Raw genomic sequence first — 20,721 nt, 5'->3', positions numbered from 1 at the left:
AGAGCTCTGGGGAAGGAGGCAGATGATTAGATTGATAGAAATCCTCTTGGGAGGACTGACGTCATGGCATCTGATAGTAGAATGTCCTGTGAGGTCTAGGATGCCTATTTCACAACATACAGAGGCAGGAGGAGGTCTGTATGGCCCAGGAGAGCCCAGTGAAGAGGCAGAAGGTGGACCTGACCTCAATGTCTGACTCTGACTTCACCATGCCCAGGGTCTGAGCTCCTCTCACATTAGGGGCCAAGAGGGAGCTGGTAACAGGATAATGTTATGGAAGCAGGAAAAGTACAGTAAAATATGGTGAGGAGTATGGAGGAAGAATGAAAAGATCATGGAGTCAGATAGGTGGACTTTTGCCAGTTGCTGGTTCCTGTGACCCCCGATGCTCTGGGGAAGCTAGATCACTGAGAAGGACTAAGGAAGGGGGAAGTGGTGTGTACTCCCCTCCCCCACTCCCATCCCTCCCCTATCTCCATCACCCAGGTCATATTCCTTTTCCTATAAACCTGACTTCCTATCATCAGGCCAGGCCTTCACAGAAAGGTTCAGGACAAGGGAAGAGATGAGGGAACATATTGCAATGGTGAGAATTCTCGTGGCCTTTCCTCCCCACCTTTTCTTTTTCCCTTTGTCACACTTCACAAGCTTCTTCCTCCCAGAGGCCTGTGCTATCAAAGCTGAGCTGGCCTTGGAAAGTGTTGTGGTTTCTCATCAGCCCTGGATCTCACCATGGACCTGCTGTTTCTGCTCCTGCCCTGGTTCTGGGGAGGTAAGTGGGGTCAAAGCCAGACTTAAGGATGACTGGAGGAGAGGGGAAGGGTTTGTGCAGGGGATGGGAATTAGCCCTAGAAGAGCTGGAAGGGAGGATGAAAAATATGGAGGACCCTGCCTTGAGTCTCTGCCATCGGCTGCCTGCATCCCTGGACTGCTTCAGTGTGCAACTAAAAAGAAAGTCACAGGGCAGGCGGCATGCAAGAGAGCAATCCATTTATTAATATAATTAAATTATATTAAGCACAAGACATGGCATTAACCTCATCTGTCAAATGACATTCCCAAAGGCCAGAGTGAGAACAGAGACAACTGTCTAGTTCAGGGTTGCCATGAGTGCTGGGAGGGAGTGGGCATGGTACCAACATGCCTCAGAGGAAGGAAGGGCACAGGGGAAATGTCAGAAGCAGGGATATGTCCTTGGGTTCAGAGACAATGGGGATAGATGGAGTCTATGGAAGCAAGTATTTGGGTCTCTCCTGTTCCTTTCCTGGGTTCTGGTACTGAAGCTTCCAGTGTCATGCCATCTCTGAGGATAAAGTTAAGGGCACCAGCCTAGATCCAGGCATGGCCTTCCTCAGAACAGGATCCACAGTGTCCTAGAGACATGGGACAGAGAAGTTGGGAGGGGCAGTAGTAGATAGAAGGGTGGTCTGGAGCAAAGCAGACACTAGCCCAGCAGTCCTATCCTCTGCATTCTCTCCAAGCCCAGAATTAAAGAGAAACTTGTCCTCCTTCCTCCTCCCAAGGTCAGTCTTTGCACCCAGGCTATGGGGCAAATAGCAGCCCCTGAGCCACAGAGTAGCAAGACTTGTGCTCCCCCAGCCATTGGACACAAAGAACCAGTGCTCCCTGTAGTGTTTGGGCTAGAGAACTACTCTTGAGGTCATGCCCAGGCTGATTATGGTGTTGGGGTCACAGTTTCCTTGCCTTGTTCTGTTCCCAATATGAGTGCACAACAGAACCTACACGCAGCTAAGAAGAGGTGTTGAAGGCAGTTATCAGAGACTGGACCCCTGAAATGTGCCTACTGGGCTGGGCTTTGTATCCCACCCTAGAGAAGTTCCACCAGCCCTTGGCCTTGGGAATTCAAAGAGGGCACTGGGATCCTGAAACAGAGTGAGGCTGGAGGGGAAGAACTGAGGTCTGGGGGACAATGAGTCTCCTTCAGTCAGCCCCTGGCCTGGTCTCCCCCACAATCTTCTCTGCCCAGGAAATAGCTCTTAGTCCCTGGTACTCACACTGCTAATTGAAGGATCCATTCCTGTTTCCTAGGGTCAGTGGGCAGCCAGAAAAGTCTTCTGAGCAGGGAAATGGCATGGCCATGTCTGAGATTTAACAATAATAATTTCTCATCTTAGGGGCAAAAGGAGGCTATGAAGGCAGAAAAAACAATTACCAAATGCATGCAGGAAATCAGGGGAGGATTGATGAGGGCCTGAATTCTAGGGTTAGCTCCAGGGAAGGAGAGACAAGATGAGATGTGGCTGAGGGGGAATGGAGAAGATTTAGTCACTGACTGTGTATGGCAGGGAATCCAAGGGAAAGGTGATGATATCCCATGAGGTTGCTGCCCTCAAGAGAATGGTGGTGACTTCAGTGGAAAATTGAGAAGTTTGAGGGACATCCAGATCTTCATAGCAGCAAAGGAGGCTCAGAATCATGTAGTTCAACTGACAGCCCCCCAATAACAAGTCCTACAAGGTGCCTGTAGCCCCTCCCTCCAAGGAGTAAGGGACCATTCCAATGTTGGTGACACTCACTCTGGACATTTGACTGATAAAATATGCAGGCATAATTTAGAGGGAGAAAGAACAAAATTCAAATATTAGAAACCTAGGAAAATATCTTAGCTACCTACAATCCAATCTAACGGAGCTTCCCGAGTGTACATAAAGAAAGGACATAAAAATTGTAGTTCTCCCAGAAATACAAAATGTTATGAATGCCATGATGATGGTGACGAAATCATACAGATCAGCTTCACAGATACAGTGGAAACAGCGAGTCAAACTAAGATCAACTGAAGACAGAGGACGCTGACATGGAGAAATCCCACACTTCACTTACTACAAGTGTCATACTTGATATTAGAGTTTCAGGACACAAAAGCAGTGGTTGTAAGTATACACAAAGTGGGGGAAAAGTTTTTGTTTTGTTTTGTTGATATGCTAAGGTTAAATAATGCAAACTGAGTAAGATTACACTTAGTAAAAACTTATTGAGATATTGTAAAATGGTTAGCTCATACTCCAAAATAACATAAAGTGCATTGCTGAGGTTTTTTGTTACAAAAAACTGTCAGCTAATGCAAAAGGAGAAGTGAGGAAGAGCATTTTAATTGTTGCCTAAGTCACACAAGAGCCATTGTTCAGTTCATGCAGAAGAGAAGCCTGAAATGAGTCGGCCCTTCTTAGTGACTGGGGGTCTTTGGGGTTATGGTGTGATCCCTGCGGCAGTGAGTGCATACAATTTGGAGTTAGGTCTCAGCCCCAGAGAAGGATCATATTAGAGAAGTCAATAGACTGTGTCAGATGGAACAAGGAGTAGAGATAGTTACAATGGATAGGGTTGGTGTCTAGGGATGTCTCCCTCTCTGATGACAGACTTTACTTCTAAGGCCCACCAGAAGTTCCCAAACTTATTTGACCTACTGTCTCCTTTTAAAATATATTCAGTGAACCTCCACACCCCATCCCAGGAAATGTTTATTCTTTTATCCTTTAATTATTTTTTGATATTGTATCATTTCAAAAAAATATGATTTTTTAAATCATGCTAAATAAATTTAATAACATTACAAATTTGTAGTGTTTTTGCTGCATTGAAATTTTGATGAAACAATATTGCATCATATAACTGAATAGTATCATATTGTAAACTATCATCACATGCACATATTCCTGACAATGAGTGCTGGACGTCCCGACAAAGGGAGACATGCTTACTGCCAGCACTTGCTTGTTAAGACCTGTTGTGGGACCTGACTACTGATGGCTTTGCAACGTGCATTTTGTGTGTGAATTTGGAAAGCAGTGTAAACACTACAACTTTAATTCTGTTGCACAACAGATGAAACATGTAGGATCAATATTTCACAATGTTTTTCTCTTCCTTCCTTATGGTTCCATTGCCCCCTAATTATTTTCAGCACCCACCAGTTGCACCCTTTGGCCACTACCACCGCCAGGAACATTCCATCACCCCAGGGAGTGGTATCACCCACTTTGGGAATCTCTGAGGCCCACCATTTCCTGAGGGAAGGAGTTTCAGAGTCCCAGAAGTACTTGGTTCAAATAATAAGCACTATGGGGAAGCGGAGAAGAAGAGGATTGGAATAAACAAGCAGTGATGGGACTGCCCTAGAATGATAGGAGGCAAGTGGGAAGGTTGTTCAGAGCAGGGATGCTTGTGCCAGGCAGGCTGTGGCAAAGTGCAGTTTCCTAGGCAGGGGATTTCAGAGGCCTCTCCACTTCTGCACTGCTACTGATTCTGATGGACTCTCCTATGACAATCAGGAAATTCATTTTTGCACCCAAGGGTGAGACTTTGCATTTCTCCCTGTTGGGGAAGAGGTAAGACAACGAGCATTTCTATAGTGCCCATAAAGCCAGGCAGCTTAGGCTAAGCACTTTTGGAACTGTGAGGGCATTTGATCCTCACAACAACCTTTGGGGGAGGCAGCTATTTCTATTTCCATTTCACAGTGTCCATGGTATAATTCTCTTCATCTACCAAGTTACTGATTGTGTCCAGAAAAGGAAGCCAGGACAGTCTGGCATGATCTTTGATTGGGGAAGCCAAGCTGGCTGGTCACCATCACTACTTCACTATCTAACCATGGTCCAAGTACCTCTTGGATCATCCTCTCTGCCATAGCCTTGAGAACTGAAGCCAAGCCCATAGCTCTAGTTAGCAGACTGTCCTCTTCCCTGCTGTGAGCTGAGACCATGGTGGCCCTTCTGAGATGTCCCTTCTCAGGCCTTTTAAATATTATTTTTTTTTATTTTATCAATTATTTCCCAACCACGTAAAACTCTAAGTGTTACTTTCATTAACTTTTAGTTCACAATTCTCTCTTTCCCTCGTGTTTCTTCCCTCTCTTTGAGAAACTGAGTACTTTTTGTGTTTGAGAGAGAGATATGTGACAAGAGAAAGGGAGAGATGGAAAGAATGAAAGACAAAATGGAAAGACAGAAAGAGAAGAGAGGAAATGAGATAGAGAGACAGAGAGATGTGGATATTTGAAATATCTCATCTCTGTTATATGAAGTCATACCTGTCATCCAAATGGCTAATTCCACTTTTCCCTTGTCTTTTATACTGAGCTAATCTCAGTATGGGAGGGAAATGCTTTTGTTTCTTCCATCTTTGGTCTTTTCCCAAACTCTCCATTTCATATTTTCCCCAAACTGATTCCCACATTCCCTCTCATGAGAACATGGAATCAATATACAATATTACTCCTTTCTAAACTCTGCTTACTCAATTACTTGGAAATTTTCTTTTAAATGGTGAGGAAAATGTAAAGTTAAAAATTCTAATCCTAAATGTAAATCTATCCAACTATACAAAAATGGGGAGGGGGGCGGAGAGGGATGGGGTGATAGAAGAAAAGCAATAAATTGTTTCCCATGGGATGTATCTATATATGCACATACATAAACACATACACATGTGTATACATATGTACATAAATTCAAAATGAACGAATAAGAAAATGGGTTTTGCTGCAAATCATCCCTCAAAACACAATATGAAATAATATTTTCAAACAACATACAAAAGGAGAGAAATAAATGACCAGTTAATCTGTTCTTTTCATCACACGTGAAGTTTTCTCTCCAGGTATCGTTTACCTGGTTGAACCCAATAAAATTCGGCCATGTAAAGAGATAAAACTAAGACAATGACATCATGGTTGCAGACCTAGCACAAAATTTTATAGATAGACAGAAAGATAGATATACAGATACACATAAACGTAGCAACATACGTATTTTTGTTCCAAAACAGGCAGGATTTCAGTAGTTATAGGTAGTGTAAGAGGACTTGGTAGGGTGTCTAGATGACCTGAGATATCATCTCCCACATGGATGCCTTCATCATAGGGTTTCTGAGCTGGCCTCAAATTTCCATATTAATGTGCATATTTGTTGTGGAGGGATGGGGTTCCAGCCTCACACCAATTAATCACTGGGGTCCCAGACCCCAGGAGGGAATCAATCAATCAATCAATCCCACCTCAAAACAGGCATTAAAGGATTTTCCTCTTAATTCCCCACAATGTATGGACAAGCCTTCAGTTAATTTGAAGGCATTCTGGGACATTGAGTCATGGGATGAAGATAGACATTGGCCACAAGGGAATCATCATGGCACTGAGTGAAAGATTCAGAGCCAGGAGTCAGCTAATCTACCAAGGAGGCAGCCCAGAATTGGAAGACAATAAGTTGGGGAGGTCCTGGAGGAGACTGACCTTGGACTATTTAGCACAGGGTAGCAGAGACACCAGAGGGAGAGCCCAGGGGGAGTGTTTTAGTCCTCCCCACTCACCCTCCACTGTCAGTCTGATCAGTAGAAGCTGAGTGAGCCCATAAGGGGTTTTCAGCAGGTTCACCTGCAGCTTATCCTCCCCCTGCACTGAGTTACCCTAAGCTCCCCAAGGGTAGGCACATCTCCCATGTCTCTGCATCAGCAGGGCCCTGCACAGTGCCTGGCACAGAGGAGGCTGTTTATGTGTCATTGCTGAAAAATTGGAGAACAGGATCTGACCTGCGTAGATAAGCTGACGATTGTTTTTACTGAGATTGAATCCCAAAGAGATAAAAGACATGACCCAAAGATCTGAGACCTGCGAGAACATGCACCACCATAAGTAAAAGGACAGGGGAGACCCACAGATGTAGGGAAGCTGAATGAATTATGAGGGATGAAAACTCTGGAAAATGGCACTCGTGTGGTTATAGGAATACAGAGAAGCACATGAAGGTCAGTGTGAACTGAAACATCATGGGAAAGGTGAATCCAGAAAGACACTGAGGGCAAAAAGCACAAGAATCCACAGGAAAAGAAGTGGCAGCCAGCCAAGAGTCACCCAGAATGGATTAAGTGCTTACTGTGTACCAGGCCTTGGATAAGCACTGAGAGTAATAAGATAGACAAAACCAAGCCAAATTCACCAGGAAATCCATAGCCAGGTACTTAGAAGAGTCAGGGAGAGCAGAAAAAATAAATGGAAAGGGGAAGTGGGAAGTTGCTTTATAGCTGAGGCTTGATTCCATCCAGGAAAAAGGAAATGAGGAATGTAAGCCTTCCAGGCACAGGACACAGCCAGGGCAAAGGCATGGAGATGAGACATGGAATGCCATTTCTGAGAAACAGGCAGTTGGCTACTAGACCTGGGTGGGAGAGATCTTAGAGGAGAGTGAACTTGTAATCATCATCACCAGCCTTTGTGCCGTGGTTCAAGGTCTTCACAACACTTGGTGAATATCACATTTGATCCTCACAACAAGGCTGAGAGAGAGCTGTTGTAACTGTCCCCATTTTACGCATGGGAAAACTGAGGCTGAGAGAGAGGAAAGACTGACATGAGATGCCTGAGACAGGATTTCAGCTCAGGTCTTTCTGATCCCAGGTGCCCTTTCACAGGACAGGGGCAGCAATGTTTAATGGTCAGCGCCACCCCTGGGCCAGTCTCTGGTCACTGCCCCCATCAGCCACAGAGACAATCTGGTCCATACAAGATCCACAACCCCAGCCCGTGCAGCAGATCTGTCCTCCCCCAGCACCTGAGTCCTGACTGTCCCTGCAGCTGGCCCAGGACAGGAGGTCCCTCCCCACTGAGCTCGGTTAAGGAGGCCAGAAACCCACTGTGGGGAAAGGACAGAAGTTCCTCTTCTGAGGATGGTCCTCCCCTTCTCTTCATACCAGGGTTTCCTGTTTCCTCTTCCTCTTTCCTCTGAGCCTGACACAGTTGGCCAGAGGGAGCCATGGTGTTCAGGGAGTGACACAGAACCCCAACAGAGCCTACTTGTCTCCAGTCTCATCCATGCTGCTGCTGCTACTGCTGGCCCTGCTCTGGGAGGGTGAGTGGGGTTGGGGCAGAGGGAGGCTGGTCTGAGTGGTGAGAAGAGTTGGCAACACTGACCAGTCCTCTGTCTGCCCTCAGGGTCCCTGTCCCAAAGACTGAATATACAGCCGTCAGTGACTGTGCCGGAGGGGATATGTACCCACGTCCCCTGCACCTTTGAACACAACAGAATATCATGGAATGACCGCAGGAAAGTTTATGGTTACTGGTACAGAAAATCAGGTTTTCTTTACCATCTTGTGGCCACAAATGACCCAGCTGAGAGAGTGGAGGAGGAAGACCTGGGGAGATTCCGTCTCCTTGGGAATCCCAGGATGAACAATTGCTCTCTGAGCATCACAGATGCCCAGTCTTCAGACAAGGGGACATACTACTTCTATTTTAGAAAAGAACATGATAGAAAGAGTTACCTACTGCCTGTACTTTACGTGAATGCGACAGGTAGGATGCTCCTCCCCTGGGAGGCTCTCAGGAGATGAGGCAGGGAGGTCCGGGGAATGAGCTGGCCTTGGATATCATGATCCTGCCTGTGGGAGGGGTAAGAGAATGTGGAGGACACACAGAGAAGCCACGCATGAAGCAGAGCAGACCCAGGGAAGGTTGTGAAGACACTGTCTAAAGCTCCAGAGCTACAGAGGGGAGGGAACATGGTGAGTTCTACATTGTGAGGAACCAGGACCTCAGAGAAGGCTGATAGGGGCCATGATTGTGCTAGAAAGAACTCTGGAGCTGCTGCCAAAGGAAGGAGATTCAAATCCCACGTCTCTCACTGACTCTCTTTGGGGCATTTTGTCCTATTATTTCCCCTTCCTCTCTTAGATTCAGTTTCCCTTTATGTATAAGGAAGGTATTATTCTCTATTACCTTTAATATACCTTCCTCTTGACTTATAATCTATGAGTGACTAAGGGCCTGAGGATGAAGGGGATGCCCTTAGAAGGCTGGTGAGGAGAAGGGGCCTGATTGAGGTCCTGCTTTGAGGGGAACACAGTAGACACCTGAAGGGCAGAGTAGGTAGCAGCATCTGGAAGGACTCTAAAGGCCTAATTCCCCACCCCAGACCATGTCTTACTGTCTTTCTCCAGGCTCTCCAAATGTGATCCAGAAACCAGACATCTCTATTCCAGAGGTGTTAGAGTCGGGAATCAAAGTTACTCTGAACTGTACATTTTCTTGGGCCTGTGGGGGAAACAAACCCTTCAAATTCTCCTGGATGGGGTCTGCTCTCTCCTCCAAGTCACAAAGCTCTGGGTCATCCCACTCCTCACAGGTCTCCCTCATCCCTGGACCCCAATATCATGGCACCAACCTCACCTGTCAGGTGACACTTCCTGGAGGCCGTTTGAGCTCAGAGAGAACCGTTCAAATCAATGTGTCCTGTGAGTACTGGGGCAGGAGGCTTGCAACCCCCAAGAGAGGGGCTGAGGGAAGAGCCCATTGGGGGACCAGACTCCAGGCCTAACCCTGGGAAATCAGATGCTTTTTTTCTTGAGTCAGGGGAGAGAAAGCTGCCTCCTATCACAAGCAAAGCCTGGGATTAAAATTTTTATTCATTGATTCATTCATTTTTTTATGAAGTGGGGAAGACAAGGCAATTGGAATTAAGTGATTTTCCCAAGGTCACACAGCTAGTAAATGTGACAAATGTCTGAGGTCAGATTTGACCTCAGGTCCTCCTGACCCCAGGTCCAGTGCCCTACTCACTACACATCCTAACTGGGCCAGGGATTTCCTATTTTCTCTCTCTCTCAGCCTCTCTGGTTTCATGTGCCAATTTTAGTCTGTGATTCTGGAATTTAATCTCTTCCCTGCCTGATGCTGGGCTGGGAAGAGAGCCCCACCCCAGCCAGCCTGGTGCTTCTGTTGCAGATGCTGTGCAGAATGTGACCATCACCATGGCCCAGGACAGCAGGACATTAGGTATGAGCAGAGCCCCAGAGGGAGGGCACAGAGGGACCCTCTGGGCTTCAGCTTCTCCTCTGAGGGTGGATGTGGATATCAGGGAGAGGAGGGAGACAGGAGAAACAGATTCTCTCACTCTGTAGGCCCAGGTTCTCTTTGGCCTGGGCTGCCTCTCCTCCTCCTGGAATTTCATCAGCTCCCATTTACTTATGACTTTAAGGATGAGAAACCATTTTCCTCCCAATATCCCCAGGAGAAAAGAAGTGAAAAAGTTCTTGTCCTCACTTTCCAGATAAGAAAACTGAGGCTCAGAGGTGTGAGGAGAGCCTGACCTATTACACACAGGTCCCAGCACCAGAGAGATGTGAACTCCAAATGTAGAGACTGAATGGAATGACCTCTCCACTGCACCAGGCTTGGACTGACAGGGATAAGGTCCACCTTGTGGTTCAGTTCCCAGGGCATTTCCTTCACTATCTGGACCCATCATGGTTGCCCTGTTGGGGAAGCTGACTTGGATTTCTGCAGTCCAGGCCAAAGGAGGAGGTTTTGTTACCTGGGGCATTGATGTTGGTTTCAGGGCTGATCTGGGGCTTTGAGGGGCTTGTGTAGGGGAGGCTGTGGGGGATGGGTCAAGGAGCTGCTGTCAGTGGGGGAAAGGACTCGGGTCACCCAGGTTGAGCTTGAGTATTCAGTCAGGACAGGTGCATTGTGGGCCTGGAGACCCCAGGACTGCTGGGAGTGAGAAAGAGGATCCTAGCAGTGATTACCATGGGCTCTCAGGATATTAGATTCCCACGTTCAATGTGCAGACATTTCAGTCTCCTGAGACCTTGTTTGTTGTGTCTGTGATTCAGGTTAACTTTTCCTTAATTAGTACAGTGAGAAAGAGAGAGAGAGAGAGAGAGAGAGAGAGAGAGAGAGAGAGAGAGAGAGAGAGAGAGAGAGAGAGAGAGACAGAGAGAGACAGAGAGAGACAGAGAGACAGAGAGAGACAGAGACAGAGAGAGACAAAGAGGAAGTAAGAAAAGAAAGACAGGATACAAGTAAGAGATGAAGGAAGTGGAAGGTAAAGAAAGTAATATAGAAAGGAAGGAGGGAAGAGGGATGGAAGAAGCAAAAACAGAAATACATTAGGAAGGAAAAAAGGAAAAGTCAGAAATGAGGAAGAAAACAGAGATAAGAGAAAAGGGAAGAAGGGGACAAAGGAAGAAAAGAGAAGAAAAGGCAGGAAGAAAGAAAAAAGGCACAAAGGCAAGATGGAAGAGAGATAAAGAAAAAATAAAAGAAGGAAGAAAAAAGCGATGAACGGATAGTAGAAAAGAATGAGAGAAGAAAACAAAGAAGAAAAAGAAGTTATTAAGGAAAAGAGACAAAATGATAGAAGAAAGAAAGAAAAGGAAGATAGACAGGAAAGAAGGAAGGAAAGAAGGAAGGAAGGAAGGAAGGAAGGAAGGAAGGAAGGAAGGAAGGAAGGAAGGAAGGAAGGAAGGAAGGAAGGAAGGAAAAGATAAACAAAACCCAACCTGAAGTAAAGGCAGGGAACATGACCCAGGCTGAGTGAGGGCTGCTACCAAGAGAGGCAGGAATCCAGGCTGGACTGGAAATGGGGTTTCCCTTCCTGCCTGGGGTCCCATCCTCTGCCACTTCCCCCTTCCTCATGGGATCTTGGGGGAGTCACACCTGCTTTCTACCACCGAATTTCCGGCTGAGTACAGTGAAGTTGGGACTACGGAATCTCTGAGGTCCATCCAAGTTCTCACTCCTGAGACTTCCTGATCTTTTTCAGATTTTGTCTCAGGAAACAGTTCAGCTCTTGTGGTGCAGGAGGGAGAGTCCTTTCACATGCTCTGTGCTGCCAACAGCAATCCCCCAGCTACACTGAGCTGGATGCTGGGGGACCAAACCCTGGCCTCTTCCCAGCCCTCAGAGGATGGAGTCCTGCACCTGGATCTTCCCCACCTGGGCCCAGAGGATGGAGGCAATTACACCTGCTTGGCTCAGCATCCTCTGGGCTCCAAGGAGGCCTCCCTGAGTGTTTCTGTGCAGTGTGAGTGTGAGGGGGCTGGGCACCATGGGGTGCTTGGGTCCTGGTGGGTAGAGGAGAGTGTCACCCACTAAGAGAGGAGGTCTCCCGTATCTTCTCACTGGTACCCCAAGGATACTTAGTCACTCTTGCTCTTGGGTCAAATAGGGCTTGTTCTGTACCTGTTGTGTTCAAGCAGAGCCAGTGCCCTCCTTGCTTTGGTGGGTAGAGGGAAAGCCTATGGATGGCAGTAGTAGCAGTGACACCTTCCAGGCAACATCAATCAATATTGTCCTGGGACAATAGCATCCTGACAGTGAAGGTGGACAGGGTCCCCAACATCACTGTCAGCTGTGAGGGGAAAAACCCCCAGGGGACCCACACTCTGCTCTTCTAGCTGGTGCCAGGTGAGGGATGGGGGATTAGGCAGCTGGGGCACAGGGCTCTGAGGACAGTGAGCCCAATAAGGCCACCATCTATGTTCACCACAACCCATTTCTCTCCGAGCAGCACCAACACCATAATTGTGCTGGTGATTAGAAACTCATGGAGGGAAAAAGTAGCGGTAACAGTTTCTTTTCTCTCTTATTTTTTAAATTAATTTATTTAACTTTTAACATTCATTTTCACAAAATTTTGGGTTCCAAATTTTCTCCCAATTTGTCCCCTCCCCCCACCCCAAATCACCGAGCATTCTAATTGCCCCTATCACCAATCTACCCTCTCTTCTGTCATCCCTCCCTTCCCTTGTCCCCATCTTCTCTTTTGTCCTATAGGACCATATAACTTTCTATACCTTTTTACCTGTAATTCTTATTGCCTAGTAGCAAGAACAGTACTCAACAGTTGTCCCTAAAACTTTGAGTTCCAACTTCTCTTCCCCCCTCCCTCCCTATCCATTCCTTTTGGAAGGCAAGCAATTCAATACAGGCCATATCTGTGTAGTTTTGCAAATGACTTCCATAATAGTCGTGTTGTGTAAGACTAACTATATTTCCCTCCATCCTATCCTGTCCCCCATTGCTTCTATTCTCTCTTTTGATCCTGTCCCTCCTCAAGAGTGTTGACTTCTAATTGCTCCCTCCTCCCACTGCCCTCCCTTCCATCTTCCAGCCCACCCTGCTTATCCCCTTCACCCCCACTTTCCTGTATTGTAATATAAGTTTTCATACCAAAATGAGTGTGCATTTTATTCCTTCCTTTAGTGGAATGTGATGAGAGTAAACTTCATGTTTTTCTCTCACCTCCCCTCTTTTTCCCTCCACTAAAAAGTCTTTTGCTTGCCTCTTATATGAGAGATAATTTGCCCCATTCCATTTCTCCCTTTCTCCTCCCAATATATTTCTCTCTCACCCCTTAATTTCATTTTTTTAAGATATGATCCCATCCTATTCAATTCACTCTGTGCTCTGTGTGTGTGTATGTGTGTGTGTGTGTGCGTGTGTGTGTATAATCCCACCCACTACCCAGATACTGAAAAGTTTCAAGAGTTACAAATATTTTCTTTCCATGTAGGAATGTAAACAGTTCAACTTTAGTAAGTCCCTTAACGACTCCTCTTTGCTGTTTACCTTTTCATGCTTTTCTTCATTCTTGTGTTTGAAAGTCAAATTTTCTTTTCAGCTCTGGTCTTGTCATGAAGAATGCTTGAAAGTCCTTGATTTCATTGAAAGACCATTTTTTCCCCTGAAGTATTATACTCAGTTTTGCTGGGTAGGTGATTCTTGGTTTTAGTCCTAGTTCCTTTGACTTCTGGAATATCATATTCCATGCCCTTCGATCCCTTAATGTAGAAGCTGCTACATCTTGTGTTATCCTGATTGTATTTCCACAATACTTAAATTGCTTCTTTCTAGCTGCTTGCAATATTTTCTCCTTGACTAGGGAACTCTGGAATTTGGCCACAATGTCCCTAGGAGATTCTCTTTTTAGATCTCTTTCAGGCGGTGATTGGTGGATTCCCTGAATACTTATTTTGCCCTCTGGTTCTAGAATTTCAGGGCACTTTTCCTTAATAATTTCATGAAAGATGATGTCTAGGCTCCTTTTTGGATCATGGCTTTCAGGTAGTCCCATAATTTTTAAATTGTCTCTCCTGGATCTATTTTCCATGTCAGTTGTTTTTCCAATGAGATATTTCACATTATCTTCCATTTTTTCATTCTTTTGGTTTTGTTTTGTGATTTCTTGGTTTCTCATAAAGTCATTAGCCTCTATCTGTTCCATTCTAATTTTGAAAGAACTATTTTCTTCAGTGAGCTTTTGAACCTCCTTTTCCATTTGGTTAATTCTGCTTTTTAAAGCATTCTTTTCCTCATTGACTTTTTGAACCTCATTTGCCAATTGAGTTAGCCTATTTTTCAAGGTGTTATTTTCTTCAGCATTTTTTTGGGTCTCCTTTAGCAAGGTGTTGACCTGTTTTTCATGCTTTTCTTCCATTTATCTCATTTCTCTTCCCAGTTTTTCCTCCACGTTGCTTACTTGATTTTCAAAATCCTTTTTGAGCACTTCCATGGCCTGAGCCCATGGTATATTTATTTTGAATGTGTGGGATACAGAAGCCTTGACTTCTGTGTCTTTCCCTGATGGTAAGCATTGTTCTTCCTCATCAGAAAGGAAGGGAGGAATTATCTGTTCATCAAGAAAGTAACCTTCTATAGTCCTATTTTTTTCCCTTTTCTGGGCATTTTCTGAGCCAGTGACTTGCTTCTGAGTGTCCTCTCCACACCCACCTTGCCTCCAGATCCGCCCAGCCAGCTCTTGGGGTCTGAGATTCAAATGCTGCTTCCCAACCTCAAGGCTTTGGGCGGCGGCAGGGCTGCTATTCAGTGTGAGATTAAATTTAGGTGCTCAGGTGGGGGCAGGGCCGCCACACAGGACTCAGTTCCCTCAGGGGGTTTATGCAGAGACCTTCAACAGTGGATCCCAGCTCCTGCCTGCTTGGGGAACCCCTGTGTGCTGCCGCCCCCGCTACTGCCTCCCGAGGGGGCCTGAGTTATGGAGACACCCCACTCCCCTCTCGACCAGCCAAAGAGACCCTCTCATCTACCCTTTTCACATGTGGGTGGAGGGACTTGTGCAGCCACTGGAGATTCTGTCCCTGAAGCCTGCTCGGATCTGCTCCTCTTGGTGCTGTGCGGCCAAGTCAGGGCTGGGCTCTGCTCTGGTCTGATGCATGATGGACCTTTCGCGTCAGGTTTTCACGTCTCTCTGGAACAGAAATCTCATGCACTCCATTGTTCTGTGGCTTCTGCTGCTCCAGAATTTGTTGGGAGATCTTCTTTACAGATATTTTAGGGGCTGTGGGTTCAGAGCGAGCATTTGTGTGTCTTTCTACTCCACTATCTTGGCTCCTCCCCTGCAGTGACAGTTTCTGTGACTTTTCCACCAAGTCCGGGGGGTCTCCAGTAGCCTGAGGGTGAAGGTGGGTCCCAGTCACAAACTCAGTCCCTGTGGTGAGGCGAGGACCTAGCAAAGGGAGGGCAGTCTCACTGTCTGGCTGCTGCCAGAGAAGAAGGCTGGGGTACATGGAAGATTGGAGATCTGTGAGGGGTCCAATTCAGAGAGCAAGTAGAGGCAAGAGAAGAGAACTGAGTCTCAGGCATGTCAGGGATTGCCCATTTAGACCAGGGAGACATCCTGGGAAGAGGCTAGTACAGGAGTCAGGAGTCTGAGCCAGGAGGCTGGAGTTTGAAACACACCAGATTTCATGGCTCCTTCCTTTACCAATGAGACAGGAAAGTGTGAATTCCCACAAGGTTTGCTGGAATGCCAGAATGCTTTATTTTCAGTGTTCCCATAATCCACTAACCTTGTCTAGAGGAATTTGGGATCCAGCTCTGAGGTGGTAAACATTCCAACATGTGAATTAACACCAGACTCAGAGGAAGTTGGTCACTAAAGAATGAACAGATATTGGTGAGCCTCTCTGCATACATATCAAAAGCCATAGTCTATGTAGGACAGGAGATAGACCCATGTCAAGATATTTTTTTTAAAGATAAAGAAACAGACCATACAAAGCACAAGGTAGTGAAGTTCACCTGAATTTTTGGAAAGTCTGAGGATGGAATATTAAAGGGTGGTTAGTGAACAGTGAGAAAGAAAAACTGTGATTCCAGAGATGATGTATTTCACCAACACCAGGCCCCTGACAAGCAAACCTGTGCGTGTTTGTTCTCGTTGTAACCTGGCCAGAGGGACAAAAGCCAGAAATAAATTTAGCTCATTATCAGCCAAGAGTGAGATAGAGAATTCATGTCATTCTTGTGGAGAAGAAGGAGAACTGTGGATTGATGCAATCAGAATTGGTGGCAGGAAAGGAAGACAGCTCCTTGGTCTGGAGCTAATGGAGGCCATACCCTTCCACATGGGATGCCCTTATCATGGATTCACTTCTCTCCTGCTTTAAAATCAGGGTTTGACTTTCATCCTGCTGGCCTATGGCATCTCTCTGCCTTTCTAAGATGGTTCAAAGACCCCACTAAGGCATTATGTGTGTGCCTTATACCACTTCCTTCATCACTGGAACAAGCAACATCGGATTTTCACAGTTTTAGACCCGAATCTCTGGAGGCAGACACATGCTGGCTTCCCATCTCTCTCTTAACCCATCTTCTGCAAAGTCAAGTCAGCCAGTGTTTATGAAACACCCACCAGGTGCCAGGAGTATGGATGTCTGTGTAGTGGTAGATGCGGTGATCAGGAGGACCAGCACCTGTGGGGAGAGGGTTGCTGAGCCCTTGGCAGGGCTGCTCCTCCCTCTTTGAGGGCCACACTTTACCCATTCTCACCGAGGGGCTCCAAGAAGCTGCAACATGGATGGGGCCATGCTCTGATCAAAGTGTCTTAGCAGACTGGCATTGAGGCAGAGGATGGATGAGAGGAAAACACTTGGTTAGGCAGCAGAATGGAGGGGTAGGACTGAGGTCTGGGGCAAAATGAGCACCCTCTAACCACACCTGGGTCTCTTCCTCGTAGCCTCTTCTGCCCAGGAAAACAGCTCTTGGCCCCTGGTGCTCACACTGCTCTAGGGAACCCTCATGGGAGCCGGCTTTCTCCTCACCTATGGCCTCACCTGGCTCTATTACACCAGGTGAGTGTGTCTGCCCTCTGTCCCACAAACAAATGGCATTCTGTTCCCCTCACTCCCTGCCTCAACTCCCACCTCATTACTCTTCCCAGAAATGGTCCCTAGGGTCAACCCTCACTCCCTCAGCCCCTGAATATACGTCCCTGACTTTCTGCCTGTGACCAACACTAGGCCTGTTCCTCCCACAGGAAACCCCTAGGGAGGGAGCAGCCACCAGCTCCAGAAGCAGCCCAGTCATCTCTTTGAAGGCTCCTGGCTTTAAACCTGACCCACACCTGCCTCCTGCCCCTTCCACTCAATAGCTTCAGTTCTACCCTCAGGGACCCTGCAAGTCAGGTCTGACCCAGTAGCTACTGAATCATCCTCCAGGACTGGAGAGTAGTTCTCAGGTCCCACTGGGTCTCCTCTTCTCCTTCTATGCAACCCCAGGTTTCTCCCCGAAATGGCCTATTGCATGACCTGATGGATGGAGGCAGAAAGTGTCTATGCCAGAACCTCCTTCCCTAGAAACTCCAGTGTCAAAGTAGCCCTAGTTTCAGGTCTGGAGGAGCACCCTCAGCTGTGCACAGAGCACCCAGGGCCACACTAGATGCAGGATGCTTCTGGGTAACTTTAGATGTGTGCTTGGTCCTCAGTTTCCTCATCTGTAATGAGACTGCTGGCACCATACTCTCTCTTCCCTCCAACAGGGCACCTGGTGCCCAAGTCATGACGGTCACCAGTTTTCAGAGCACTGCATCCCCCACCCCTCACTGCTGCCTTGGAGAAATGTATGTCTCCTACTGGTGTGCAGGGAGTGGAAGGTCCTGCTCCTTCCAAGAATCCTCTGCTGCTGTTCTCCATATTTGCCATGAGAACTTGGCAAGTCCCTTCTTTTATTCACGGGATTATTTTCCCTCTGAAACCTCACAGCTTCCCCATGTGTCACTTCCCAAAGATATCTCTTGGAGAGGTCCCAGCCTCATACAAAGGTTCCCCACATTGGTGGGAACAGGCCCGAGAATCCAGCTGGCTCCAATCAGGGCTTCTCAGCACATCCACAACAGGCTCAGTCAAAGGGGGTCCCTACAGCAGGGCTATCCTGGTCCCTGGATGAACCAGGCAGGGCAGCAGAGTAGACTGGCCTGGAATGGCACTTTCTGTCTCCAGTGAAGGCAGGCTGTGGGAGGAGTTTGTCACTCTGCCCTCCAGAGGTGGGAGGAGACTGAGGGGACCTCTTCAGATCTGCAGCCCAGAACCCCAACTCATGAACCCACCCAGCCCAAGTTCAGGCCTGGGGAGTCTGCTCTCCAGTCACTGTTTGGTGCACTTTATCCTGATGAAGTTTTCACTTGGAAGCTCAGAATTACCTCCTTTCTAGGTCACTGAAGATGGAAGCAAAATATGTCTTGTGCAAGCACCAGTGGGGCACCAAAGCATTCTTGATATAGGGCAGCCTTTACTTCAGTCCACAAGTAATGTAAGGATGCAGAGCAAGGAAAATACTCCATAAAACTGCTGATATTTATAATATTTGCATTTCCATTGACTCCCACCTTCCATGCAGTCACCATACTTATGGCATAATTTTAAAGGTTTAGGGATGTTTAAAATTCAACCACTGACACTGTAATGTGAAAATTGATTATCAATAACCAATAACTGGGGTGGGCAGAGATTCAGAGCTCTCCTCTCTAAAGTCCAGACTTTAAGTTCAGTTCTTAAGGCCATTGCTGATCATGAGGTTGAATTCCCTTTCCGATTCAAGGTCCCACCCTGGAGTAACTTCTGTTCTGCTGGGATTTGGGTGGGGTATATATCCTTTGATGTGGTGGTCTAAAGCCTAGTGTGGTAGAGAGATACTTTCCCTATCCAAGAGATACCCAGCCCTTCATTTTAATATAGCCCATCTCTAATCAGGATAAAAATTAGATTTTGTTGCAGTTTGGTGGAGTACTTACTGTTTTCAAGGGTATGTAAAGTGTGGAACCCCCCACCCCACCCCATGATTGCATTTGGCCCAAAGAGAGGCCAAATGACCATGTTTTTACTAACAATCTGCGGGCTTATTAATAAAATGATAGTCACCCAGAAATTATATCTTTCTAATGTTTTTAAATGTTACACTAATCAATCCCACTCTTTAACCTATGGTGAATCAAGTCCTCTTGCCTTAGTGTCTTATCTTAGAAACTGGATGACATGGGACTGGCCTAGAACAGAAATGAACGTTGAGTTGTTAAGAGTCAATATCCTTCACACCAGACCACAGCACTCTGAACAGCTCATCGTGACAGTGAGGTACCAAGTCCTGACTCATCTCCATCAACCTTCTCTGGCTTTCCCTCAAGTCTCGGAGCTGGAAGGACCCAGAGAACATGGAACATCATATCTTGAATACCTGTCCAAGCAATCTGAGCCAGGACCTTAAAACTGGAAGGAACTTTAAAATCCTGCTCCAATTCTCCCTTGTTAAATGAGCCCCCAGCTCTAAGGGGGAAGGATTCATCCACAGCTGCCCAGTGAGGAAGTGGCAGAGTGATGACAGTTCAATCCATATCAATGCCCAACAACTAGAATTTTCTTATAACCAATTCCCTTCCGGGCACAGTTCTGGGGTCTGGGCACACAGAGATATAATGAGACACTCCCTAAGGCTTCTGAGAGGTTTTGGTCTTCCATGGCACAAATCAGATATTGCTGGAATATCAAATCTAAAGCATATTCAAAGTCATTTTGGAGAGGAGGGCACTGGTCTGACCTCAAGGGTAGTGAATTTCCAAGAGACTGAGGTTCCACAAAGTTCAATGGATGAGCACAGAAGAATGAAAAGGAACAAAGGAGGGATGGGGCTGCCCTGGATGGCTGTAAGGGAAGTGGGATGGTTGTCTAGGAAAAGGAAATTTGACCTAGGCAAGCTAGGGCTAAGGAAGGATTCAGTCAGTCCAACTATCAATCCACAGTCCTTTTGTAATGCTAGGAGCTGCTAGGTGGCATATTGAACACAGCTTTGGTCACATAACCTCTGTTGGCCTCAGTTTCATCCTCTGGGAAATGGGGATAATAACAACACCCTCAGGGTTGCTGTGAGGATCAGATGACATGGGAAAGCCTGTGGTGCCCTGTCTGGCACATTGTGGAGCCAGCTTGCCAAGGGCTTTGTATGCCCAGTGAAGGATCCAGTCCTGTTTCCTAGGAGCCATGGGGAGCCAGTAAAGCTTTCTGAGCAGGGAAATGACATGACCCTATCTGTGCTTCAGCAATATTAACTGGGCACCTGAAGGGATGGAGGAGGCCAAGAAGGGAGAGAGAACAGTGAGCAGGTGCATGCAGTGATTCAGGGGAGGGTGGAGGAGGCCCTGAATGCTGGAGTTGGCTCCAGGAGGTGAGGGGAGAAGGCCCGATGAGCTGTGGCTGAAGTGAAACGGACACAGTATCCATGTGTACAGAGAGACATATGAAGAAATTTGGTATTGACTATGTCTGCAGAATGAATATGAAAGCATATATAACTATAGTAATAACTATACATAAATGTACATATGTATATACATAATTTTTATGTGTATACACATATATAAACTCACACATATACGTATACATGTGTGTATACATCTTTATGTATTTATGCACAGGTGTTTTGTTTCTTCTCCATTAGAATCTAATCTCATTGTGAGAAGCAATTGATTCATTCTTTGTCCTTATGTTATCAAGCCTAGAACACAGCCAATGATATAGTAGGCCTTAGATAAATACTTGCTGATTGATTGGGGCCCTCATTACTTCCCTGAGCCCTCTGCCCACCTTTGCTTAGCTCTCACAGTCAGGAAGTCTTCCCTCACAACAATCCCA

At 46.6% G+C, this 20,721-nt stretch overlaps 1 protein-coding gene across 1 annotated transcript; it reads left to right on the top strand.

Annotated features, from left to right (window-relative positions):
• The first annotated feature begins 7,774 nt into the window (after positions 1 to 7,774).
• On the top strand, positions 7,775 to 18,967 carry LOC140503616 (sialic acid-binding Ig-like lectin 14). The gene is given in 7 exon segments (XM_072607752.1): positions 7,775 to 7,865; positions 7,949 to 8,311; positions 8,956 to 9,249; positions 9,740 to 9,790; positions 11,562 to 11,822; positions 16,779 to 16,893; positions 17,079 to 18,967. Coding segments are annotated over 7 exon segments (1,179 nt in total). The 5' UTR covers positions 7,775 to 7,828; the 3' UTR covers positions 17,137 to 18,967.
• The last annotated feature ends 1,754 nt before the right edge of the window (positions 18,968 to 20,721 follow it).

This window comes from Notamacropus eugenii, chromosome 5 (assembly GCF_028372415.1).
Source record: "Notamacropus eugenii isolate mMacEug1 chromosome 5, mMacEug1.pri_v2, whole genome shotgun sequence".
Lineage (NCBI taxonomy): Eukaryota > Metazoa > Chordata > Mammalia > Diprotodontia > Macropodidae > Notamacropus > Notamacropus eugenii.
The sequence above is the reverse complement of the archived record's forward strand: the minus strand, read 5'-3'. Positions and strand labels throughout refer to the sequence as shown.